The following is a 27,356-nucleotide window of genomic DNA, read 5'->3' on the forward strand; positions in this document are numbered from 1 at the left end:
CAGCAGCTGCTAATTTTGCCACATTAAAGGCAGTCCATGATCTATAACAAAACACTCCAGACAGTATTTGCCCAGTACGATGAGATTCTAGTAAGAACAGTATTTGTTTTAATATGATTTATACAAGAAAAGTGCAGGTTGTCTAGCCTGGGGCTTCATTAAGAAACTTTGCTGACCAACCCTGCACAATCAACCAAGGGTCAGTTGTTTTTTTAAAGTGTGTTTATCCTGTGCAACAGCCCTGGCATGTTGCATTTTAGCAATAATATTCATACCTATGGTATTTTATATGAAAGACTGCCCTCTGACTGTACAATCTATCATTTTGATTTTGACAGCCGCTGCTGCTGCAGCAGCTGATATATGCCCACCATGCACTCAGAGTGCTCTGTAATAGCGCACAAATAGTCATTCACTGTCACTCCCCATAAAAGAACCAACCCCCACACACCCTCAGACCGCTCTGGCTGCTCTGTCCGCATTCACTGGAGAAATGGACTGGACCAGCCAACGTGGCGGCCATCTTTGTTTAGAGCAAAGTTATTATCTACTATGGTGAGTGAGGGCAGGGCCCCAGAGGTGTGCAGAAAAGGCATATGGAGCAGAGAGACAGGCGCCCCTCTATGGAAGGCTCCTGTAGGCACATGCCTACTCTGCCTAATGGTAAATCCGGCCCTGGTTCTGGTTTCGATTCCAGTGTAGGCTGGGACAGTTTTGTATATCTTTAGGTAGTCCTTGGGCTTATTTTTAAGATCTCTTGTCTCAGGGCCCTTTTTTCCTTCCAATGTGGAGTGTGGAGATTAATGCCTTATTCTGAGGCATAGAGTTTTCTCAAATTGGTTTATTGTCTCTCTTTTGCAGACTGGGAAATCAGTTTTCCAAGGAATTTTTTTCACAAGATTTAGAATGTGTCTTTGTGTGGTGCTCTTCAGAGGGTTTTCCTGGCATTTCTTTCGGATCCCTAGGATTCTTCAGTTTCTGCTAGGCTGTATTGACAAGGGATTGATAGTTATTTCATTGAAATTACAACTTTTGGCTTTATCAGTTCTTTTTATAAGAATATCTTTGTTCAAGATTTGGAGAAAATTAGGCCAGTTGTCAGACATATTGTTCCTCCATGGAATTTTATTTAGTTCTTCTGTTCACCAAGGTCCTCCTTAGAACCTATTCTCAGCATAGATTTTACACTTTTTTTCCTGGAGGTTCTTTATTTTATCCATATCTTCAGCTAGAAGCATTTATGAATTATTTGCTTTCCTATGCATCTACTTTTTTCTGGATTGCATAGGATAAAGTTGTTTTTCTTACCCAGAATTATTTACTTCCAAAATTGCTTCTGCAGAAAATTTCAACCAGGAAATGGTTTGGTTCCTTCATTAGATCCTTCCAAAGCATTATGTTTTATCTTTAAGTTACTAAGGATTCCAAACAAAGTTCAGTTTATTTAGTCTCTATTTTGGCTCCCGTACTAGCAAGAAGGCTACTGCGGTAACCTTAGCTCTTAACTCAATTATGTAATTCTCAGAACTTACATGGTGGCAGGGTTGTCTCATTTAAAGCATATTTCAGCTATTTTCCCTTTAAGGATCAGTTGATAATTCCTGGGCTGTCATAAATGATGCATCCTTGGAGCAAACTTTTCTGTTTTTATATTTTTCTTTTTCGGAAGTGGCTTTTGGAAGGAAATTCCTTCAGGTGCAGATAAATAGGAACTGCCTTATTTTGTCCCACCCTTGCCTTTCAATGGACTCTCAGCTTGGGTATTAAATCGCACATGTCATGGATTCCTATGGACTATCACCATCATACGAAAGAAAGCAAAATGTATGCTTAACTGATCAATACTTTTCTTTTGGGATAATGATAGTCCATAGGCCCCACGTATTTCAAATTTTTGGGTGACAGTTCTAATTTGCACCTCTGTAGACCCTGCTTTTGTCTTTTCTACCTATCTGTTTTCTTTTCTCTGCTCAGCTATATGTTAAATTGAGAAGAGATGGGAGGTGGAAGGGATTAAAGCTCTTGTGTGGGTTCTTGGCCTCCTCCTAGTATTGTTATGAATCCCTATGGATTTTTATCATCCTGAAAGAAAACAATTTATTTGCTAAGCAGAATTTATTTTTTTCTTGCAAGGTATTCACTGTTCCCACAGTAATCACCTGGCTATACAGACAGATTTCATATGTTTTTCTAGATAGGTGTCTATAGACATAACATTTTTTTTATTGAGCTTAAAAGCTCCCATTCCCAGCAAAACCCCATGTGTTGTGCTTTTTACATTATTACATAGATCTGGATGTTTGTGGCTTTCCAAGACTGCTACTATTTAAAAGATAAGGCAATTCTCTTATCTTTGTGCTCTCGACCTGTCTGTGATGTCACCACACACATTCATTGTGACATCACTGGCTCTCCCATGTGGCTCTGGGAGTGCTGCCCACTTTACAACCAATGATCGGGCATGCAGTTAATGGGAATTGCTGATCCGGTGCTGTGATCAGTGATTCCCCTTAATGACAAGAATGGGCCATCATGAGCTCACAGGCAGAACTTTTGCATAATGACCCATTCTTGATTTAAGCATCAAAGGGATTAAAGGATCATAAAACTCAGAAATGTTCTTTCATAATTCAGACAGAGTATGCAATTTAAAAACGTTTCCAATTTACTTGTATTACAAAATATGCTTCATTCAAATGCAATTATTTGCTGAAGAGAATACCTAGGTAGGTAGCATGCACATGTCTGTAGACCTATATGACAGCAATTTTCTAACAATGCATTTGAGCCCTAGATGGCAACAGTGTTTTCACAATGTATATTAATGCGGAAAGCATTCTTGCAAAAATGTTGCCACATACTATTCCAGACACATGCATTCTCCTGTGCCTACCTACCTGTTTTTTAAACATAGATTACCAGAAAAACAAAACAAATTTGATAATAGAAGTAAAATGGAAAGTTGTTTTTTTTTTAAAATTGTGCACTTTATCTAAATCATGAAACAAAATTGGATTTCATGTCCCTTTAAGTGCTTTTCATCAAAAATCACATTTTACTGAGGTGCTCTAATTTCTTTGTGCTAGTGATTTATTTTGTCATCATAATATTTGTAAATAATGTGTTGCTGATGAACGTTTTTACTTTTCTTTGTTTAGTAAATTCAGTGCATTTTTTTTGTTCTATCCCACCACTTATAGTTACCACCTCTAGAGTGTGCCCAGTTGGGACATCATAATGTTGTGAGGTATGAGAGAAAGTGTTTAATCATCAGTTCAGCCATTTTGATTACATTCATGTAGGAATATCCTAAAATGCATAACAATATTTATTTACACACCTGGCATAGGCTTTAAAATATAACTATACTTCTTTCCCTTCGTACCCCAATCACCCCCCCCTTTTTTTCTTTCACTTCACCTCTTAAATAACTAAATGAACTCACAAACTTCTCCCTCCTTTTAAACCTCTTAAGATAGTGCACAAAATACTTATATTCATATCATTGTTTTTGTTCGACACCAATACAAGTAAACATAATATCTTGTCTTGGGTATGTGACTCAACATTACTTTATTTTTAATAATTACAAGCATTTGTATGCATTCACTCACTTATCAACAGGTCGCACAGGGACTGATGAAAGCATTTCTCTTTCTTTCTTTCTTACAACTTGCATTATCAGACCTTGCATGTGAAGCAAGCAAGATAACAATGTCATTGTATCTACACGTTTCTTTTTTGATGTTTGTATTGCATTTGAAAATGAATAAAGAAATATATATATAAAAAAAAGAAAGAATATAACTATACTTGGAAGTATGAATACCTGTCACATAATGTACACTAGGCAGCAGAATAAAGCAGAGTCTTGTATGACAAAACGTAGAGACTGTATCTCCAAGTCTAATTCCATTCTACTGCATAACCTGTGAGTAGTTGACAAGCTTGCACATTCTCATGTGCTTATACAACTGAACCAAGCTTTAGTTTATAGAAAGAACTGCAACCCAACAAACTATTTTCTTTGTCCAGTAGTTAAAGGGACATCAAACCCCACTTTTTTTCATGATTAAAGGGACATGAAACCCAATTTTTTTTCTTTCATGATTTAGAAAGAGCATGCAATTTTAAACAATTTTCTAATTTACTTCTATTATCTAATTTGCTTCATTCTTTAGATATAATTTGTTTACGAAATAGTGATGCACATGGGTGAGCCAATCACATGAGGCTTCTATGTGCAGCCACCAATCAGCAGGTACTAAGCCTATCTTGATATGCTTTTCAGCAAAGGATATCAAGAGAATGAAGCAAATTAGATAATAGAAGTATATTAGAAAGTTGTTTAAATTTGCATGTTCTTTCTAAATCATGAAAGAAAAAAAATTGGGTTTCATGTCCCTTTAAGATAGACCACAACATTTTAAAAAACTTTCTAATTTTTCCTCTATAAGCAAATGTTCTTAATTCTTTTGGTATTTTATTGAAAAGCAGGGAGGTAAGCTTAGGAGTGTGCATGTTCCTGGAGCACTAAATGGAAGCAGTTTTGCAAGACTTATAGCCATTTGCAAGAGACAGCAGCACTATTTCCTGCCATGTAGTGCCCCAGAGACTTACTTATGTATCTCTTCTTCTAAAAATACCATGGGAACAAAGCACATTTTTTAATAAAAGCAAACTGGAAACTGTTTTTAAATTGTATGCTCTGTGTAAATCACAAAGGAAATTTTTTGGGTTCCTGTAAGGCTGTGAGATAACGCTTTTTTACGATCCAATACGGGCAAAACAGATCAGTATCCATCAACAAACATAACTATTTCAACAACTAAAGGCATATGAAACCCCAATTTTTTATTTCATGATTTAGAAAGAGAATACAATTTTAAACAACTTTCTAATTTACTTCTATTATCTAATTTGCTTCATTCTCTTGCTATCCTTTGCTGAAAAGCATATCTAGATAGGCTCAGTAACTGCTGATTGGTGGCTGCACATACATGCCTCGTGTGATTTGCTCACCCGTGTGCATTGCTATTTCTTCAACAAAGGATACCTAAAGAATGAACCAAATTAGATAATAGAAGTAATTTGGAATGTTGTTTAAAATTATATTCTCTATCTGAATCATGAAAGAAAAAATTGGGGTTTAGTGCCCCTTTAATGTAAAATAACTAAACATTTTATCATAATAGAATCCTTTCATACATTATTAATACTTATAGTGATTTTAAATAACTCATTTCCTAAAGGGACGGTTAGAAAAGTAAACAGCCTGGAAAGTAACAAGGAATAATGCTGTTAAATATGTATTTTGTGTCATTTATCAAGCTAGAATAAGGATAAGGCCATACATATTGAATAATAGTGTTGGAAAAAAAAACAGTACGCACTTACATTGTGTCCAGGCACTTGTTGACTTCATCGTCACTTTCGTAGTCTTTACAAAGCTGAGCGACCAATGCGCCATAGGTGAGAACAAAGAGCTCTCTATTCTGAAATCAAGCGACAACAAAAAAATATGTGAACAGTATAAAATGTTTCATTTCAACACATGGTCCATATGACATCAAAGCAGAGGTAAAGAGCACATCTGTAATGCTGTTTAATTTAGAAATATTTAGATTAATAGAAAATATCTCATGCTCTACAAATTTTCATTAAAATGAAAAAAAAAAAAATCCGTTTGATTCAACAGACACTGAGAAGGCCTTTCCAGTAGGACAAGTAAACAATTTCTGTTTTTTAGTGAACCTGATTCAATAGATAAACTAATATTCTTTTAGTCAATAATAAAACAGTTGTGGCACACCTACTGCGAATAAAAACACAAAGGGAAATTAAATCCCTATTGATACAAAATAGTCTTGAAATATTACACACAGTGCACAAAATATAAAATTATCAAACCAATATAAACTTAAATTGGGTTCAATGCAACCTTTTATTCAGTTCATTAGAATATTCAATCCTCAAAGAGAGAAATAGAAACAAAGAATTATAGCACAATTGTGTATACAAGGGATCAAATCTTCCATAAACACATACTGGTACTCACACTTGTCTGAGCTACGCTTAGCTCAAAGTAAAAAGCTCAAGAGATAATCCTCTCAGGAATCAGGACCTTTCCATACAATATTTATTAAAACCGATGTAAAACCAAATATATCAGGTAACATGCAGCCACTATTTTCTGGTGAAAACCAGTAACGTGACTATGCAAATTCTGTCCTCAATAGAGGATCCTTGAAACAGCCACTGACTGCGGTGAAACCGTGTTGGATTGCTGGAGGGGAGAAAGCCATGAATAAGAGATTGGACTTGGAAAACAATTAGAACATGTAAGGAACTCTATAATTACGTACCAAAGCTGTTTTAATTGCTGTTGTATTGTGTGTTCCCATTGAGGACAGAGTTGGAATAGTCACGTTACTGGTTTTCACCCCAAAATAGTGGCTACATGTTCCCTGATGAATTTGGTTTTAAATCTGTTTTAATAAATGTTGCATGGAAAGATTCGGATTCCTAAGAGGATTTTCTATTGAGCTTTATACTTTGAGCTAAGAGTACCAGTATCTGTTTATGGAAGATTTAATCCCTTGTATATACAATTTGCTATAATTCTTTGCTTCTATTTCTCTTTTTGAGATTTGAAGATATTTGCACTCCACTCAGTAATACATGCGCACACAAATGTGTGATGGTATTACAAGTTGAGCGCAAAGCAAACGTAACCTCGCATTTGCATTGTCTGTAAGCTTTGCAATCACGAGAGAGCACTTCCATAGGCTCCAATGGGAGCCTCGTTCTGATGCCATCAGACATTGCAAAGAACCTAGAGGTTCCTTGAGGAAACAAGGAACAGTAGGAGAAATATCAGGGTATAAATGGTGCCAGAAGAACAAAAAAAATTTTTAGGTTCGCCCAACAGAGAATACGGACGGGGCCGTGGACTCTCCTCATACAGAAGGAAAGGAAATTATCTGGTAAGCATAATTTATGTTTTCCTTCTTTATATGAGGAGAGTCCATGGCTTCATTCCTTACTTGTGGAAAACATATACCCAAGCTCTAGAGGACACTGAATGAAATGGGAGGGTAAAAAGAGAGGCGGACCCTATTCTGAGGGTACCAAAGCCTGCAAAACCTTTCTCCCAAAAGCTGCTTCAGCCGAAGCAAAAACGTCAAACTTGTAAAATTTTGAAAAGGTATGTAAGGAGGACCAGGTAGCCGCCCTACAAATCTGATCCATAGAGGCCTCATTTTTGAAAGCCCAAGAGGAAGCCACAGCTCGAGTTGAATGAACCTTAATTCTCTGAGGAGGCTTATGTCCCGCTGTCTCATAAGCTAAGCGAATAATGCTCCTCAACCAACAAGATAAGGAAGCGGACAAGGCCTTCTGTCCCCTATGCTTCCTAGAATAGACAACAAACAAAGAAGAAGTCTGTCAAACTCCATCGTAGCTTGGAGATAGAACTTCAAGGCCCGAACCACATCCAAATTATGAAGTAACCGCTCCTTCGAGGAAGAAGGATTAGGACACAAGGAAGAAACCACAATCTTTTGATTGATGTTTTGATCAGAAACAACCTTAGGAAGAAAACCTACCCCAGTACGAAGAACAGCCTTATCAGCATGGAATACTAGGTAAGGGGGGTCACAATGCAAGGCAGCCATCCCAGATACTCTGCGTGCCGAAGCAATAGCCAGTAGAAAAATAACCTTCCAAGACAGTAATTTAATATCAACTACATGCATAGGCTCAAAAGAAGCCTTCTGCAAAACTTTAAGAACAAGATTTAAACTCCAAAGAGGAGCGCTAGATCTAAACACCGGCCTGATTCTAGTCAGAGCCTGAACAAAAGACTGGACATCAGGAAGGTCAGTGACCCTCTTGTGCAATAAAACAGATAGGGCCATCATCTGTCCCTTAAGAGAGCAAGCAGAAAGGCCCTTCTCCAGACCATCCTGGAGAAAGGAAATAATCCTAAAGACCCTGACCTTATGACAGGGAAATCCTCTTTCTTCACACCAGAATAAGTAGGTCCTCCACACCTTATGATAGATGCGACGAGTGACTGGCTTACGCGCCTGAATGAGAGTATCAATAATTCTCTCAGAGAAACCTCTTTTGGCTAGGACTAAGCATTCAATCTCCACACAGTCAGCCTCAGTGAATCTAGATTTTGATGAACAAAGGGGCCTTGCTCCAGCAGATCCCTGCGACAAGGTAACCTCCATGGAGGAGATGATGACATCCCCACCAGGTCCGCGAACCACATCCTCCACGACCATGATGGAGCAATTAGAATCACTGATACATGCTCCTGCTTGATGCCGGCCACTACACGAGGGAGAAGTAGTAACAGCAGAAAAATGTAGATCAGACTGAACCTCCAAGGCACTGCTAATGCATCTATTAGCTCCACATGAGGATCCCTGGACTGCGACCCATATCTGGGGAGCTTGGAATTGAGACGGGACGCCATGAGATCTATCTCCGGCGTCCCCCATCTGTTGCAAATATCTGCAAACACCTCGGGATGGAGAGACCATTCCCCTGGATGAAAGGATTTTCTGCTGAGGAAATCTGCTTCCCAGTTGTCCACACCCAGAATGTGGATCACTGACAGCGAGCAGCTGTGGGCCTCTGCCAACTCCAGAATCCGAGATACTTCCCTCATTGCTCGGTAGCTTCATGTCCCCCCCTGATGTTTAAAGTAAGCCACCGAGGTTATGTTGTCTGATTGGAATCTGATAAACTGGGACGCACCCACAAGAGGCCAAGCCTTCAGAGCATTGAATATTGCTCGAAGTTCCAGAATGTTGATAGGGAGGAAGGATTCCTCTTGAGTCCACAGGCCCTGTGCCTTCCTGGCACCCCAAACAGCTCCCCATCCTGTGAGACTTGCGTCCGTAGTCACAATCTCCCAGGATGGTCTCAAGAAGGATGTCCCTTGGGATAGGTGATCTGGACAGAGGCACCAGGAGAGCGATTCTCTCGACCGGTTGTAGGTAGGCATCCTTCAGGTCTATCATGGTCATGAACTGTCCTTCCTGAACTAAGGGAAGAATGGACCTTATTGTCTCCATCTTGAACAAGGGGACAGATAGGAATTTGTTCAAACACTTTAGGTCCAGAATCTGGCGAAAAGTACCCTCCTTCTTTGGGACCGCAAAGAGGTTTGAGTAGTAACCCAGACCTCTCTCTGCTGGCGGTACTGGTACAATAACCCCCATGGAGGAGAGATCCCTCATGCACCCTAGAAAAGCTTACCTCTTTTCTGGTCTTGAAGACAGGTTTCATAAGAGTAATCTGCCCCTGGGAGGATGAGACTCCTGTATCCCTGAGCGATGACTTCCAGGACCCACGGGTCTTGCACGTTCCCAAACCAAGCTTCTGAAAAGAGTGACAGTCTGCCCCCTACCAGATCCTGAGCTGGATCGGGGGCTGCCCCTTCATGCCAACTGACTCGACGGGCTTCTTGTTCCGTTTTGATTTATTCTAGGACTGAGTCAGCTTCCAAGTTCCCTTGGACTGCTCAGGCTTTGCAGAGGGTTGCTGACGTTTGGATTTATCCGAACGAAAGGAACGAAAATTAGGACTTTGTCCCTTAGGTTTTATCTTCTTATCCTGCAGTAAAAAGGCACCCTTGTCTCCAGTAACCGTGATGATTGAGTCCAAGCCTGGACCAAAAAGAATCTCTCTTAAATGGGAGGGAAAGGAGTCTAGATTTTGAAGTCTTGTCCGCAGACCAAGACTTCAGCCAAAGTGCCCTAGGACAGAAAAACCTGAAGCCTTGGCATTCAGTCGAATAATCTGCATATTTGCGTCACAAATAAACAAATTAGCTACCCTTAAAGGGACAGTCAACACCAGAATTTTTGTTGTTTAAAAAGAAAGATAATCCCTTTATTACCCATTCCCCAGTTTTGCATAAACAACATAGTTATATAAATACACTTTTTACCTCTGTGATTATCTTGTATCTAAGCCTCTGCAGACTGCCCCCTTATTTCTGTTCTTCTGACAGACTTGCATTTTAGCCAATCAGTGCTCACTCCAGGGTAACTTCACGTGCATGAGCTCAATGTTATCTATATGAAACACATGAACTAATGCCCTCTAGTGGTCAAAATGCATTCAGATTAGAGACAGTCTTCAAGGTCTAAGAAATTAGCATATGAACCTCCTAGAATTAGCTTTCAACTAAGGATACCAAGAGAACAAAGCTAAATTGGTGATAAAAGTAAATTGGAAAGTTGTTTAAAATTACATTCCCTATTTAAATCATGAAAGTTTTTTTTGGACTTGACTGCCCCTTTAAGGCCTTAATTCTTTCCTGGATCTCGTTGAGGGGACCCTCCACCTCGATCAACTCAGATAGGGAGTCGCACCAGTAGGTAGCCACTACTAATATCCCGTAGGCTGATACATTTTTCTTAATAGAGTTTCCAGCTTCTTATCCATGGGCTCCTTAAACGACAAACTATCCTCAAGCGTGATAGTAGTGTGTTTAGCCAGAGTGGAGATTGTGCCATCCACCTTAGGGACGGAACCCCACAATTCTAATTGAGAATCCGGAACCGGGAACAACTTCTTAAAAGAAGAAGGGGAAAAAGAAGAGCCAAGTCTTTCCCATTCGTTCTTAATAATGTTCGCCATCTTAATGGGAACTGGAAAAGTCTGTGGTACAACCCTGTGCTCGTAGGCCTTATGTAATTTAGGAATACAAGGTTCCTCATGTAATTTAATTTCTGGAACCTCCAAAGTAGCCAAAACTTCCTTTAGCAGAAAGCTTAAGTGTTCAAACCTAAATCGAAAATCTGGTTCCTCTGCGGCTGGAGGCTTAGAGGCAGCAGAATCCAACCCAGAAAGAGCATCCTCTGAAGTATCAGAGGTGTCTTCATCAGTGGATAATCTAGTATCAGATAAATCCAGTAAACTAGTAGATGACCCCTGAGAAGGATATATTATTTGACCTTTCGTTTGCGCTTAGCAGGGTGAGGTAAGGCACTGAAGGCCGCAGACACTGCCGTTTGTAACTGCTCAGTAAAGTCTGGTGGTAAAAGGGCCCCTCCAGATGGAGGATTAGGAATGCTACGGGAAGCTGCATGTGTAATTGGAGATGACTGTAGGGTGCACACCTCATGGGATGGAGACTCCTCAGTGTTGGATGGCTCAGTAGTACCAAACATATTAGTTTTCTTTGATAAAATTACTTTATCAAGGCATGTGGAACATAATTGAGCAGGCGGATATACCGTGGCCTCCTCACAATATAGACAGGCATTGGATTTCGGTAAAGAGGGAGCTCCCTCTAACGTATCATAACTCCTCCATAACTTGCGCTTATAAATGGACAATAAAAAAAGAAAACGGATAGTGATCTGCCCCGGGCCACCTACTTAACACCAAAGCAAGCACAGACCTCTCTATAGAGCCTGCCTGATCCTACCGCTATTCCAGAGGAGGTGAGCTACTCCTTCCCGTGGCTGTTGTTGCTCTGCTACTCCGGAGGGCCGGGGCTCCGCTCCGGAGTGCCTAAATACCACAGACCGACGAACCTCACCTGCTACCAGTAACCGCCAATTATACACGCTCCGGAGGGCCGGGGATCCGCTCCGAAGCGCAACGCAGCCGATACCTGCTGTCCCTGAGAAACAATCTATTCCGGTGTATCCAGAGGCCTCCAGGATTCTGGCGGGGTGATCGCAATAGGAGGCTCGCTTACCTTCCACCGCTCCCTGCACAGTGCCCGGTCCCGGGAACCCGGTCGAATCAGTTGTCTCTAGTGGATCAGGAGACTTATTTTGGACGATATCCACCGCTGCCCACTTCAAGAGAAAAGGCGCAAACATCCGCCATTTTGGGCCTTGGGGCCCTCTGTCTTTCCGCAAATTTAGGAGCGACGACAATTCAGAGAGGAGGTAATTTCCACTGACCCTGCATCTGACACCGGCTTGAATCCCTGCCGCAGCATTCTCTCCTACAGACCGGGTAAGACTTTCTCAGTTTCTCTGGCTCCTCTAACACTTACTCCGGACACCGGTGTTTTCCACAAGACCCTGGCTGGCCACTTAGCAAAATTGATAAGTACTTTTCTATGCTGCAGTGTTGGGGGCATTTGAAAAACTATTGTTAGAGCTAGACTGTGTCCCTCTCACAATTTTCACATGTAACACCCTGCTTCATTGCTCTAAGTCCTGCGGAGGACAAATATTATATGGAGCACATTTAAAGAATATTCTACGGGCCTTTTGTTCAATACAGACACATATAGGTGAACCCCCAAGCCACTGAGATTTCTGGATTATTTGCTCATACCCTCTCCCCTTTCTAGGGGTACTATAACAAGGTCTAAACCCATCTTTCCTGAAACAGGGGAAATTCACCTACCTAACACATTGGCGGGCTTGTCAGCCATTGCAGCGCCTACCCACGGCAGGGACTGTTGGGGGGGACACTCTCTCGCAAGGTGCACTGGATGCCCAACTACAAGGCCTACAATAAAATTTTGCAAAAAGTTGGCATAATTGTCTCTACTGGGGACTATCTGAAAAGTTACATTATTTAAGTGCTGATCTGGGGCCTCTTCACAGTGCTACTTTATATTAAAGGCTCCAGGTCTAAACCTCTACTCTGCTGTTGGAGTAAGCTTTCACACTCAACCAAGAGTGGACTGTGCTGTCTACCCTGTCATTAGGTAGCTGCAGAGGTCTTGAACCCACAACAAAAGGAGAGACTAACAGAGACAATCCTTTTTGCTAGAGGTGTATGCATAGCTCAATTTAATAACAGTCAATTGTCTTTACTGAAGCTGCTGCGTCAGCGTTATTGTCTTCGAGCACTAGGCACGAAGTGTAGTGTGATGTTTATTTGCTACTTGTTTCTTGTCTAACAACAATTGCTTCCCCTCAACAGCGCTGACAGCCCTAGTCAGGTATTCCACAGGTATTGTTTAAAGAGTTTATATAAATACTGTTGTCAACCTAACATACCCAGTGTGCTCTTAGGGGGCCCATTATAACTGCATCACCACTGTCAGTCTAACCACCTTTATTTTCTGACAGGCTCCCACCACTGTTGCATTGCTTATTACAGTTGCCTTGTTACTGTTTTTTTGAGACCGTGACCCCTCAAGACTCACCCTTTCCGGCCTAGCCTGTCTAGGCTGGTCACTTCCCCTTTTCCCTTCCTTAGAGTCGTATCCCCTATCCCTGAGTCGAGAGGGGGCCCTGGTGGCCAGTAGATAGCTCACCCAGCTATCCTAAGTTTAACCATTTCTCCTTACTGAGATGTACTCTAAAGATATGTAGGTTACTTTTCTATGCCAAGGCCCCAGTCAGCCAGAGAACAGCTGATCATTATAGTGTTGTCACGTGCCCGCAATTTTTACTGAAAACCCATGCAGGTCAACAAAATGCCTCAAACATTCAAAAGGAAACAGAAACCCTTGAATACCCCCAAGCGTACAGTGGTGGATCATTTCAGCAACCCCCACTCCAGATCTCGGGCTGCCTCAGATGAAGAACTTTCAGATGCTAGTAGCTCAGCTGAGACCACCGGTGAGTCTACTTTGACCCAGGCTGTGGGACGGTCACTGCGTGCTGAAAAGGAGGTCAATAACAATATTATGGACTCTATCACAGCACTTCTGGCCTCGCATCATGACTCTCTAACTAAGAAATTTGAAAAGAGCCATGCGGATCTAAAGCGCGACATAGCCACCATAGGTGAGCGCACAGACATAATAGAGCGCAAACAGGAGGATCTGATGATAGACCATTCCAACCTTCTAGGGTACTCTCAATGCTTAGCTGAGCAAATTACGGATCTTGAAGTCAAATTGGCAGACCTAGAAGACCGCACCCGGCGCAACAATATCCGGGTGAAAGGTATCCCTGAGACTGTCTCCCCACAGGATCTAGAAAAATACCTCAGAGAGATGTTTGCTGCGATATTGGGCCCAGAAGAAGGTCAAGAGATGTTGATGGATCGGGTGCACAGAGCGCTGAGACCCAGATCCAGTGAAGGTGATAAGCCTCGGGATGTTATAGTCCGCTTACACTATTACACCTTCAGAGACAAACTCCTACGAGCTCTAGCGGGAGGCAGAACCCTTCCGGGCCAATACTCTGAGGTACAGGTCTACCAAGATCTCTCACCACACACCCTCCAGTTGCGGCGCTATTACCAACCCTATACCAGACTGATGAGAGATAAAGCCATCAAATACCGTTGGGGGTTCCCCGTCAAGTTGCATATCACCAAAGAAGGCCATCAATACACAGTCTCCTCCCCACAACAGGCTAGAGAACTCATGCAAAAATGGGACCTTTTACCGCCAGATCCGCCTGACTCTCAGATACCTAAGGATCCAAACAGGGGATTGAGGGCCTCGGCCCCAGAGTGGCGGCCTCTCCCTCAAAGAGTGGGAAACCCTCAGAAGAAACCACCACAGTACGCTGAAAAGCACGCGCCCCCTGGCAGTGCCACTACAGTTCCAGACACAACATGACTTCTCCTCTCTCAACACCCCACGCTAACCATGGGGTAATGAGGCCCCCTGCTCTCCCTTAGGGTACCAGGTGTACCTTTTGGGATTTGCTTCGTTACTGTTTCCTAAAGGACCTAGCATGGATGTTTTCAGTCCCTACTGTTCTGAGGTTCCACCTAAACTACTCCCCCTCCCCTTTTAATATTTGTTCTCTTATCATCACAGAGGGATACATAAGTGTTAATACGTTCTAACATTGTTATTATGGTTATGGAATGTGTGTTTATATTGCATAGAGTCGAGAGACTTGTTTGTAGAATAGATTAGCCACCACAGTTAGCTATAAGGGCGGCTACTCCGCCAGTTTCCTAGATGTAGGGATTCACCTTGACTGTACAAATCCTTCCTCGGGTAACTATGTTACACCACTTTCAGACAATGTTCTGTTGAAAAGTCTATACCGTGGGAATAGTTACCATATTACTAATGTTGGTTGCCAGTGAATACTCTTTTTAGTAGAGAGCTGTACTATAAGAATAGTCTATTTAATATTTTTGCTAATACTATTGTCTGTTCCAGTTGATATCTAATAGTTTATGACAATGCTCAATTACTTATGCTATGTTCACCCTAGCTGAGACGTGTTAATGTTTTGTTCATGTTAAGCTGTGTATTTGTCATGTACGACCTACCGCACACCATATGCGAAATGATACACAGGGCCCTGCCTGGAGAAACTTCCTCTTAAGGGCCACCTGACACATGCCACAGAATGACTGACTGGGGCCAGGCTCTACATGCTGGCCTCCCCCCACCTTGATAGTTGTGATCTCTTACATTTTCTAGTAAGAGCACTCATAGCGATAGTGTAGTATACACATCGATATATTTCCTGACAGTTTTTAACAACCCTAAATACTTAGTCGAGAGCAGACAGCTTTACCTCTCCCTCCTTTGCGTCCCCCCCTCCTTGCCCCCACAGACAAACTCCCCACTTCCGCTGGGTTTACTCAACTAGTGACATAGAGTCTTCTAACCCAATGGCACCCACAACTATAGCTACTCTTAATGTCCAGGGCTTAAACTCCCCCACTAAACGTAGCCTTCTATCTAATTATCTCAACGCCCACAAATTACATATAGTGTTCCTCCAGGAGACCCATTGGGACTCCAAATCCAAGCCATTTCGCAGCCCAATACACTACCCCATATGCAAAACCGCTTCCTTCTCAGAGAAAAAGAGAGGGGTAGCAATTTTGATTCACAGAGATATCTGTTGCAGTGTGGAATATGTAGATCGTGACCCGGAGGGTAGATATTTGATCTTAATCTGCACACTAAACGGAATCCTTTACACCCTAGTCTCTATCTACGCCCCAAACGCCAAACAGATCCCTTTTTTGAGACAGTTTCTAGGGAGACTGGGAGAAGTTAAGAGGGGACACCTACTGATAGGGGGCAACCTCAATTTGGTCTGGGATCCTGCCTTAGATAAAAAAACTCCAAAAGCTTGCCCCCCTGACCGAAACCTTAACACCCAGTCAAATGCGCTGCGCAAACTTATGTACCAACATGGCCTATATGACATCTGGCGCTGCCTTGCACCGACAGAAAGAGACTACACCCATTTCTCCAAACCCCATAACTCCTACTCCAGGATCGACTACCTCTTGTGCGATTCCTGGACCTTGGATCAATTCTGTGTCCCACGAATTAGACCATGCCCCTGGTCGGACCATGACCTTGTCAGTGCTGGGTGCTCCACCTTGCGCCCCCCGGACTCCAGGCCCTCTTGGAAGCTACCTGACCATCTTTTGACAGAGGGGGAAATCCCTCAGCTAGTGGAGACAATCTCGGATTTCCTGAGACATAATGACACGGGTGACACGACCCAGGGAATCCTGTGGGCTGCACTCAAAGCCTACCTTAGGGGCCATTTTATAAAAAAAAGCGCATTATTAAAAGCTAAAAACAAAGTTTCCCTTGCTAAGCTCTATGCGGAACTGAGACAGGCGGAATTGGCTAACAAGTATTCTCCCACCCCCACTATGGGCGACCAAGTTGGCTCTATCAGGGAGGAAATTGCCAAGAGAGAGCAACTACGAGTCCAGGCAACCCTACTTCGACTCAGACAGGTGTATTTTTACAAGGGGAACAAGGCTGACAGGCTGTTGGCCCGTAAGCTCAGAGATCGTGCGGTTCAGGCCAGAATCCCCATGATTTCTACGGCGACAGGCGTAGTCCACTCGCCAAGAAGTATAGGGAAGGCATTTGCCGACTACTATGCTTCCTTATATAATCTTGATAACAACTCCTTGGGAACCAGAGCCTGCAGAATAGCTGCCCAGCAGTTCTTGGCAAAGTTAAACCTTCCCTCCCTAACAGAAGACTCAGCCGAGGATTTAACTGCCCCATTCACTTTGGAGGAAATCAAAACAGCTATATTGACCTTGAAGCCCCACAAGGCTCCAGGTCCGGATGGGTTCACGAGCCTCTTTTATCGTACCCTTACCCACGTGCTGTCCCCTATCCTGCTCCATCTTTTTGATGAGGTTAGAGAAGAGGGAGCTTTCCTCCCCGAATTCTTGGAAGCTAATATCTTGACTATACCCAAGGAGGGGAAGGACCCAACGCTCTGCAAGAGCTATCGGCCCATCTCCCTCATTAATGTGGATGTGAAAATCTATGCCAAGGTCCTTGCGACTAGGCTTGGAAAACACTTACCCTCTTTGGTCCATTTGGACCAAGTGGGATTCATACAAGGAAGGCAAGGTACGGATAACACCCGTAGGCTACTGAACATATTTGTGGAAACAGCTGATATGGGACTACCCCTCCTCACCCTGTCCATGGACGCAGAAAAAGGGTGGGGTGGGATTATATGCTTTACACTTTAGAACGTTTTGGGATCCCTGCGACGTTTCGCACAGCTATTGCCGCTCTCTACGCTTCCCCGACGGCTGTTGTTAAGGGAATGGGCTTCTGTTCCCCTAAAATTGCGATCAGGAACGGAACCAGACAGGGGTGCCCCCTGTCCCCGCTCCTCTTCGCGCTGGTGATGGAGCCTCTGGCGGAGGCAATCAGAGAAAGTCCTGAGGTCCAGGGCCTTCGGATACACGACACGCTTCAGAAATTGGCACTCTTCGCCGATGATCTCACTCTCTTCCTCACCAACCCAGTAGAGTCACTTCCCTATCTCTTCGAGATTATTGACGCCTTTAGTAGCATTTAGAACTATAAGGTCAATGTGTCTAAAACAGAGGCCTACATGATTCACATCGAGCAATCAGAGCAGAGACGCCTTAGGCGACTCTACTCGTTTAGGTGGTCAACAGATGGGATCAGACATTTAGGTGTCTTTCTGTCGCACAACAAAAATACGGTATTGCAGGAGAACTACAGTGTTCTTCTACGGGAGATTGAGATGAGACTGAAATCTAGAAAATATGAGAAAATCTCCTGGATGGGCAGAATTTCTGCTCTGAAGATGATGATCCTCCCTAAATTAACCTACCTTATGCGGTGTATCCCCATCTCGGTCCTGGAAAAGACATTACGTGGCTTCCAAACCGCATTCAATGCCTATGTTTGGAACAATAAGCGTCCAAGGGTGGCCGCGGCCACACTTCAGGTTCCTATAGACAGAGGTGGGCTGGGACTACCCAACGTTCAATTATACCACCATGCGGCGATGATTTCGCATGTCTCAGCGGGGGGGCCTGCCCTGCCAGATGGCGGGAGCTGGAGCAGGCTTCACTCCCTGCTTATGTCGACCTCTCAGATCTACTGTGGGTTCCACCACACTTGGCTGCACAGATACCGATCTCCAACCTTCTCATCAAAGAATGTCAATCGGTTTGGTTCCGCCTCAGACACCACCAGTTGATAGCCCCACACCCTTCACCCATCCACCCTCTGATGTCGCTCCTTCAGGGGCTACCAAATATTCGGCTTGCCCCCTGGAAAACCCTAGAGGTCACCTCCTTGAGCGACTTCTACCTGAATGAGAAACTTCTCTTGCCGCAAGACATGTTGTCTAAATTCGCTATTCCCAGATCCCTCGAGTTCGACTTTATGAGACTGAGATCCCTGATGAAGGCTTGGGGATTCCTAGTTGACAAACTCAGGGCTCCTACTATCTGGGAGATGAGATGGAGGGCAAACCTCCAACTGAGCAAACCTCTCACGGTCCATTACCGATCCCTGATGGGTCCTCCCACACTGGTGAAAACCAGGCATATGGCCTCCTGGGAGGCTGAGTTGAGACTCACTTTTACGACACTTGACTGGACTAAGGCGATACAGTTGACTAAATCAGCACTTCATTGTGCTACAATGTATGAACTCTACTTCAAGATCATCTCCAGATGGCACTTAGTGCCGACCAAACTTCGGACCCTGTACCCTGAGCACTCACCCTTATGTTGGAGAGGGTGTGGAGAGATGGGTACCCCGCTCCATGTGTGGTGGTCATGTAGCAAACTCCGACCTCTTTGGTCGAAAACCTGTGAGGTCTGCAAGGTACTAGAACTCCCGACCCCGGACACTCCAGGCCTAGCCCTGTTACATTTGGGAGTTAAAAAACTGCCGAGGCACAAGAGATATCTGTTAGTCTACATACTGACATCAGTCAAGATGTTAATCGCCAGGAATTGGAAGAAACAACAGCCCCCAAGATGGCAGGCAGTTGTTGACTACCTGCAGTACGTTAAATCAATGGAAGACTATGTCTTCCGGACTAGGAAACAGTCGGATGTCTTTCCCCTAATCTGGGTACCTTGGGAGACTTACCTAAAACCAACTACATGATGTCCCCTGTCTCCTCAGACCTAGCGACCTCCCTGTGACTACGTTATCTGCCCCCCCTAGAGGAAGCGCCCCACTATGTCAGACCTGGGGTGCCCCTCATTGCTCTGCCCCTTCCCCCCCTCCACTCTCTGATACCACTACCTCCCCCCCAATACCTCCCCCCCCCCCTGTAAAGAGAGGTAGGTGTCTACCCCTTCCAGTATTACTTTCAAGCATACATACTATATATGTTCTATACTTTACCTCCCTTCACAGTCAGGCTCAATGTGTATGGCGTAAATGGCCATACGATGCCTAAAATTCCCATAAAAAAGAAGCGAAATTTTCTCTATGACAAACCAATACATAACTCCTGAAACGTGTGAATACACAGCTGATGAACGATTTCATTATAGACCTGTTCATTGAGTTAGGTAACATGATTCTCTTTGTATGTTAATTAACCCTTGACTGTTTGAATGCAATCTGTTATCTATTTTGCTGAGCATAATTGTTTTGTTATGTGGTTTTGTATCTTTTTCACCAATAAAAACTTATTTATTAAAAAAAAAAAAAAGAAAACGGCACCTTTATACCCCCAATGGCTGGGGCACTCACCACCTCCTATGACTCAGGCCCAACAGAGAAACCGATTTGTCTCCGATAAACCGCACTGTCAGGAAGAAGAGAAGATCAGTGTGACCACACCCGGTCACGTTGTGCGCCCCTGCTGCAGCTAAAAGCGTGCCAAGTCTAACAGGCTGCGCAGCTAATCAAAATGAAAGTAAAACCTGTACGTTCCAACATCTGCCTGAGCCTCATCTCACACAGGTCACAGCATAAACACAATATTTACATTATGTAATTAATCCCCCCTGTTCAATAATCCCCTTATGGAGATATTAACCCTTGATTCCATACAGATAAAAGGAGCCACACTGTGATCCTGTCTTCTTGCGTTATCACAAATGTATAAAATGAAACGATCTTACAGGAATCTATGCCGTTGAACAGAAACACAGTCTCTCAAGTTTGACAGTCTTGTAGCATCGCTCCTGACATGGACTGGAGTGAAAAAGCAGGCAGTGAAACTCGTCAACACTGATTGCTTAAGGAGCTGTTAATATGAGTCTGGATGGGTTCGCAGAAAGACTCTCCCTGCATCTCAAGACTAACATTTGTCAATGCTCTCACTGAGAGGCCGACAAGACTACTTAAAACTCCAGTCCCATTCCGAAGGGTAGATACCCTTCCTAAGGAACTACTCCGAAATCTTCTGACACTTTTCTGCCAACCTTCTTTGACGAAAGGCAAAGAATGACTGGGGGATGAGGGAAGTGGGGGAGGTATTTAAGCCTTAAGCTGGGGTGTCTTTGTCTCCTCCTGGTGGCCAGTTTCAGTATTCCCACAATTAAGGGATGAAGCTGTGGACTCTCCTCATATTAAGAAGGAAATATATATGTACAGTATATGAATATATCCATATATATTTATGTGTTTATATGTGTATATGCACATATTAACACATAAATATATATGTATATAAGCATATACATATATTTTGCAATAAAAACACAGTCCCATAGACTTCAACGTAAAGGCAGTTCTCAGTGCTGTTTTTTCCAACACCCGAAAGTTGAATTTTGACTAGACTATCTCTTTATCTCCTCACTTAAAAGAGATAGTCTAGGCAAAAATAAAAACTTTTGTGATTCAGATACAGCATGCAATTTTAAGCAACTTTCTATTTTACTCCTATCAATTTTTTCTTCGTTTTCTTGGAATCTTTATTTGAAAAAGCAAGAATGTAATCTTAGGAGCCGGCCTATTTTTAGTTCAGCACCTGAGTAGCTCTTGCTGATTAGTGGCTACATTTTGATACCAATCAGCAAGCGCTACCCAGGTGCTGAACCAAAAATGGGCCAGCTCCTATGCTTACATTCTTGCTTTTTCAAATAAAGATAACAAGAGAATGAAGAAAATTATAATAAGAGTAAATTAGAAAGTTGTTTATAATTGCCTGATCTAACTGAATCATGAAAGTTTAATTTTGACTAGACTATTCCTTTAACTCCTTATAACTGCTTTGTGCAGTTATTTGAAAAAAACATAATTTATGCTTACCTGATAAATTTATTTCTCTTGTAGTGTAGTCAGTCCACGGGTCATCCATTACTTATGGAATATATCTCTTCCTAACAGGAAGCTGCAAGAGGATCACCCAGCAGAGCTGCTACATAGCTGTTCCCCTCACATGTCATATTCAGTCATTCGACCAAAGCAGACGAGAAAGGAGAAACCATAGGGTGCAGTGGTGACTGGAGTTTAATTAAAATTTAGGTCTGCCTTAAAGACAGGGCGGGCCGTGGACTGACTACACTACAAGAGAAATAAATTTATCAGGTAAGCATAAATTATGTTTTCTCTTGTTAAGTGTAGTCAGTCCACGGGTCATCCATTACTTATGGAATACCAATACCAAAGCTAAAGTACACGGATGAAGGGAGGGACAAGGCAGGAACATTAAACAGAAGGAACCACTGCCTGAAGTACCTTTCTCCCAAAAATAGCCTCCGAAGAAGCAAAAGTGTCAAATTTGTAAAATTTTGAAAAGGTGTGAAGCGAAGACCAAGTCGCAGCCTTGCAAATCTGTTCAACAGAGGCCTCATTTTTAAAGGCCCAGGTGGAAGCCACAACTCTAGTAGAATGAGCTGTAATCCTTTCAGGAGGCTGCTGTCCAGCAGTCTCATAGGCTAAACGTATTATGCTACGAAGCCAAAAAGAGAGAGAGGTAGCCGAAGCCTTTTGACCTCTTCTCTGTCCAGAGTAAACGACAAACAGGGAAGAAGTTTGACGAAAATCTTTAGTTGCCTGCAAATAAAACTTCAGGGCACGGACTACGTCCAAATTATGCAAAAGTTGTTCCTTCTTTGAAGAAGGGTTAGGACACAGTGATGGAACAACAATCTCTTGATTGATATTCCTGTTAGTAACTACCTTAGGTAAGAACCCAGGTTTAGTACGCAGAACTACCTTGTCTGAATGAAAAATCAGATAAGGAGAATCACAATGTAAGGCAGATAACTCAGAGACTCTTTGAGCCGAGGAAATAGCCATCAAAAACAAAACTTTCCAGGATAACAGCTTGATATCAATGGAATGAAGGGGTTCAAATGGAACGCCTTGAAGAACATTAAGAACTAAGTTTAAGCTCCACGGCGGAGCAACAGTCTTAAACACAGGCTTAATCCTAGTTAAAGCCTGACAAAAAGCCTGAACGTCTGGAACTTCAGCCAGACGTTTGTGTAGAAGAATAGACAGAGCAGAAATCTGTCCCTTTAACGAACTAGCAGATAAGCCCTTTTCTAAACCCTCTTGTAGAAAAGACAATATCCTAGGAATCCTAACCTTACTCCATGAGTAACTCTTGGATTCGCACCAATATAAATATTTACGCCATATCTTATGGTAAATTTTTCTGGTAACAGGCTTCCTAGCCTGTATTAAGGTATCAATAACCGACTCCGAGAAGCCACGCTTTGATAGAATCAAGCGTTCAATCTCCATGCAGTCAGCCTCAGAGAAATTAGATTTGGATGTTTGAAAGGACCCTGAATTAGAAGGTCCTGTCTCAGAGGCAGAGACCACGGTGGACAGGACGTCATGTCCACTAGGTCTGCATACCAGGTCCTGCGTGGCCACGCAGGCGCTATCAGAATCACCGAAGCTCTCTCCTGTTTGATCTTGGCAATCAAACGAGGAAGCATCGGGAATGGTGGAAACACATAAGCCATGTTGAAGACCCAAGGGGCTGTCAGAGCATCTATCAGCACCGCTCCCGGGTCCCTGGACCTGGATCAGTAACAAGGAAGCTTGGCGTTCTGGCGAGACGCCATGAGATCCAGATCTGGTTTGCCCCAACGAAGAATCAGTTGAGCAAAGAATCAGTTCATCCCCCGGATGAAAAGTCTGGCGACTTAGAAAATCCGCCTCCCAGTTCTCTACGCCTGGGATGTAAATCGCTGACAGGTGGCAAGAGTGAGACTCTGCCCAGCGAATTATCTTTGAGACTTCCAACATCACTAGGGAACTTCTGGTTCCCCCTTGATGGTTGATGTAAGCCACAGTCGTGATGTTGTCCGACTGAAATCTGATGAACCTCAGAGTTGCTAACTGAGGCCAAGCTAGGAGAGCATTGAATATTGCTCTTAATTCCAGAATATTTATTGGGAGGAGTTTCTCCTCCTGATTCCATAATCCCTGAGCTTTCAGGGAGTTCCAGACTGCGCCCCAGCCTAGAAGGCTGGCGTCTGTTGTTACAATCGTCCAATCTGGCCTGCGAAAGGTCATCCCCTTGGACAGATGTGGCCGAGAGAGCCACCATAGAAGAGAATCTCTGGTCTCTTGATCCAGACTTAGTAGGGGGGACAAATCTGAGTAATCCCCGTTCCACTGACTTAGCATGCACAATTGCAGCGGTCTGAGATGCCGGCGCGCAAATGGTACTATGTCCATTGCCGCTACCATTAAGCCGATTACTTCCATGCACTGAGCTACTGACGGGTGTGGAATGGAATGAAGGACACGGCAAGCATTTAGAAGTTTTGATAACCTGGCCTCTGTCAGGTAAATTTTCATCTCTACAGAATCTATAAGAGTCCCTAGAAAGGGAACTCTTGTAAGTGGTAATAGAGAACTCTTTTCCACGTTCACCTTCCACCCATGCGACCTCAGAAATGCCAGAACTATCTCTGTATGAGACTTGGCAGTTTGAAAACTTGACGCTTGTATCAGAATGTCGTCTAGGTACGGAGTCACCGCTATGCCTCGCGGTCTTAGTACCGCCAGAAGTGAACCCAGAACTTTTGTAAAGATTCTTGGAGCCGTAGCTAATCCGAAGGGAAGAGCTACAAACTGGTAATGCCTGTCTAGGAAAGCAAATCTTAGGTACCGATAATGATCCTTGTGAATCGGTATGTGAAGGTAGGAATCCTTTAAATCCACTGTGGTCATGTACTGACCCTCTTGGATCATGGGAAGGATGGTTCGAATAGTTTCCATTTTGAATGATGGAACTCTTAGAAATTTGTTTAGGATTTTTAAGTCCAAGATTGGTCTGAAGGTTCCCTCTTTCTTGGGAACCACAAATAGATTTGAATAGAATCCCTGCCCGTGTTCCGTCCGCGGAACTGGGTGGATCACCCCCATTAGTAAAAGGTCTTGTACACAGCGTAGAAACGCCTCTTTCTTTATTTGGTTTGCTGATAACCTTGAAAGATGAAATCTCCCTCGTGGAGTAGAAGTTTTGAAGTCCAGGAGATATCCCTGAGATATGATCTCCAACGCCCAGGGATCCTGGACATCTCTTGCCCAAGCCTGGGCGAAGAGAGAAAGTCTGCCCCCCACTAGGTCCGTTTCCGGATAGGGGGCCCTCTCTTCATGCTGTCTTGGAGGCAGCAGCAGGTTTCTTGGCCTGCTTGCCCTTGTTCCAGGACTGGTTAACTTTCCAGCCCTGCCTGTAACGAGCAACAGCTCCTTCCTGTTTTGGAGCGGAGGAAGTTGATGCTGCTCCAGCCTTGAAGTTACGAAAGGCACGAAAATTAGACTGTTTGGCCTTTGATTTGGCCCTGTCCTGAGGTAGAGCATGGCCCTTACCTCCCGTAATGTCAGCTATAATTTCTTTCAAGCCGGGCCCGAATAAGGTCTGCCCTTTGAAAGGAATATTAAGCAATTTAGATTTAGAAGTCACGTCAGCTGACCAGGATTTAAGCCATAGCGCTCTGCGCGCTTGGATGGCAAATCCGGAGTTCTTAGCCGTAAGTTTGGTTAAATGTACGACGGCATCAGAAACAAATGCGTTAGCTAGCTTAAGTGTTTTAAGCTTGTTCATAATTTCATCCAATGGAGCTGTGCGAATGGCCTCTTCCAGAGACTCAAACCAGAATGCCGCCGCAGCAGTGACAGGCGCAATGCATGCAAGGGGCTGTAAGATAAAACCTTGTTGAACAAACATTATCTTAAGGTAACCCTCTAATTTCTTATCCATTGGATCTGAAAAGGCACAACTATCCTCCACCGGGATAGTGGTACGCTTAGCTAAAGTAGAAACTGCTCCCTCCACCTTAGGGACCGTCTGCCATAAGTCTCGTGTGGTGGCGTCTATAGGAAACATTTTCCTAAATATGGGAGGAGGGGAAAAGGGCACACCAGGTCTATCCCACTCCTTGCTAATAATCTCTGTAAGCCTTTTAGGTATAGGAAACACGTCAGTACACACCGGTACCGCATAGTATCTATCCAACCTACATAATTTTTCTGGAATTGCAACCGTGTTACAATCATTCAGAGCCGCTAATACCTCCCCTAGCAATATGCAGAGGTTCTCAAGCTTAAATTTAAAATTAGAAATCTCTGAATCCAGTCTGCCTGGATCAGATCCATCACCCACAGAAATCTGAGTAATCCCCGTTCCACTGACTTAGCATGCACAATTGCAGCGGTCTGAGATGCAGGCGCGCAAATGGTACTATGTCCATTGCCGCTACCATTAAGCCGATTACTTCCATGCACTGAGCTACTGACAGGTGTGGAATGGAATGAAGGACACGGCAAGCATTTAGAAGTTTTGATAACCTGGCCTCTGTCAGGTAAATTTTCATCTCTACAGAATCTATAAGAGTCCCTAGAAAGGGAACTCTTGTAAGTGGTAATAGAGAACTCTTTTCCACGTTCACCTTCCACCCATGCGACCTCAGAAATGCCAGAACTATCTCTGTATGAGACTTGGCAGTTTGAAAACTTGACGCTTGTATCAGAATGTCGTCTAGGTACGGAGTCACCGCTATGCCTCGCGGTCTTAGTACCGCCAGAAGTGAGCCCAGAACTTTTGTAAAGATTCTTGGAGCCGTAGCTAATCCGAAGGGAAGAGCTACAAACTGGTAATGCCTGTCTAGGAAAGCAAATCTTAGGTACCGATAATGATCCTTGTGAATCGGTATGTGAAGGTAGGCATCCTTTAAATCCACTGTGGTCATGTACTGACCCTCTTGGATCATGGGAAGGATGGTTCGAATAGTTTCCATTTTGAATGATGGAACTCTTAGAAATTTGTTTAGGATTTTTAAGTCCAAGATTGGTCTGAAGGTTCCCTCTTTCTTGGGAACCACAAATAGATTTGAATAGAATCCCTGCCCGTGTTCCGTCCGCGGAACTGGGTGGATCACCCCCATTAGTAAAAGGTCTTGTACACAGCGTAGAAACGCCTCTTTCTTTATTTGGTTTGCTGATAACCTTGAAAGATGAAATCTCCCTCGTGGAGTAGAAGTTTTGAAGTCCAGGAGATATCCCTGAGATATGATCTCCAACGCCCAGGGATCCTGGACATCTCTTGCCCAAGCCTGGGCGAAGAGAGAAAGTCTGCCCCCCACTAGGTCCGTTTCCGGATAGGGGGCCCTCTCTTCATGCTGTCTTGGAGGCAGCAGCAGGTTTCTTGGCCTGCTTGCCCTTGTTCCAGGACTGGTTAACTTTCCAGCCCTGCCTGTAACGAGCAACAGCTCCTTCCTGTTTTGGAGCGGAGGAAGTTGATGCTGCTCCAGCCTTGAAGTTACGAAAGGCACGAAAATTAGACTGTTTGGCCTTTGATTTGGCCCTGTCCTGAGGTAGAGCATGGTCCTTACCTCCCGTAATGTCAGCTATAATTTCTTTCAAGCCGGGCCCGAATAAGGTCTGCCCTTTGAAAGGAATATTAAGCAATTTAGATTTAGAAGTCACGTCAGCTGACCAGGATTTAAGCCATAGCGCTCTGCGCGCTTGGATGGCGAATCCGGAGTTCTTAGCCGTAAGTTTGGTTAAATGTACGACGGCATCAGAAACAAATGCATTAGCTAGCTTAAGTGTTTTAAGCTTGTTCATAATTTCATCCAATGGAGCTGTGCGAATGGCCTCTTCCAGAGACTCAAACCAGAATGCCGCCGCAGCAGTGACAGGAGCAATGCATGCAAGGGGCTGTAAGATAAAACCTTGTTGAACAAACATTTTCTTAAGGTAACCCTCTAATTTCTTATCCATT

At 43.5% G+C, this 27,356-nt stretch overlaps 1 protein-coding gene across 1 annotated transcript in view; it reads right to left on the reverse strand.

Moving 5' to 3' along the window:
- TRAPPC3L (trafficking protein particle complex subunit 3L) overlaps window positions 1-27,356 on the reverse strand; it is a 244,578-nt gene that overhangs the window by 144,318 nt on the left and 72,904 nt on the right. Inside the window, exon 3 of the mRNA XM_053712190.1 lies at window positions 5,398-5,495. Coding sequence (XP_053568165.1) covers window positions 5,398-5,495 — 98 coding nt within the window. The remainder of the gene's footprint in view (window positions 1-5,397; window positions 5,496-27,356) is intronic.

This window comes from Bombina bombina, chromosome 4 (genome assembly GCF_027579735.1).
Source record: "Bombina bombina isolate aBomBom1 chromosome 4, aBomBom1.pri, whole genome shotgun sequence".
NCBI lineage: Eukaryota > Metazoa > Chordata > Amphibia > Anura > Bombinatoridae > Bombina > Bombina bombina.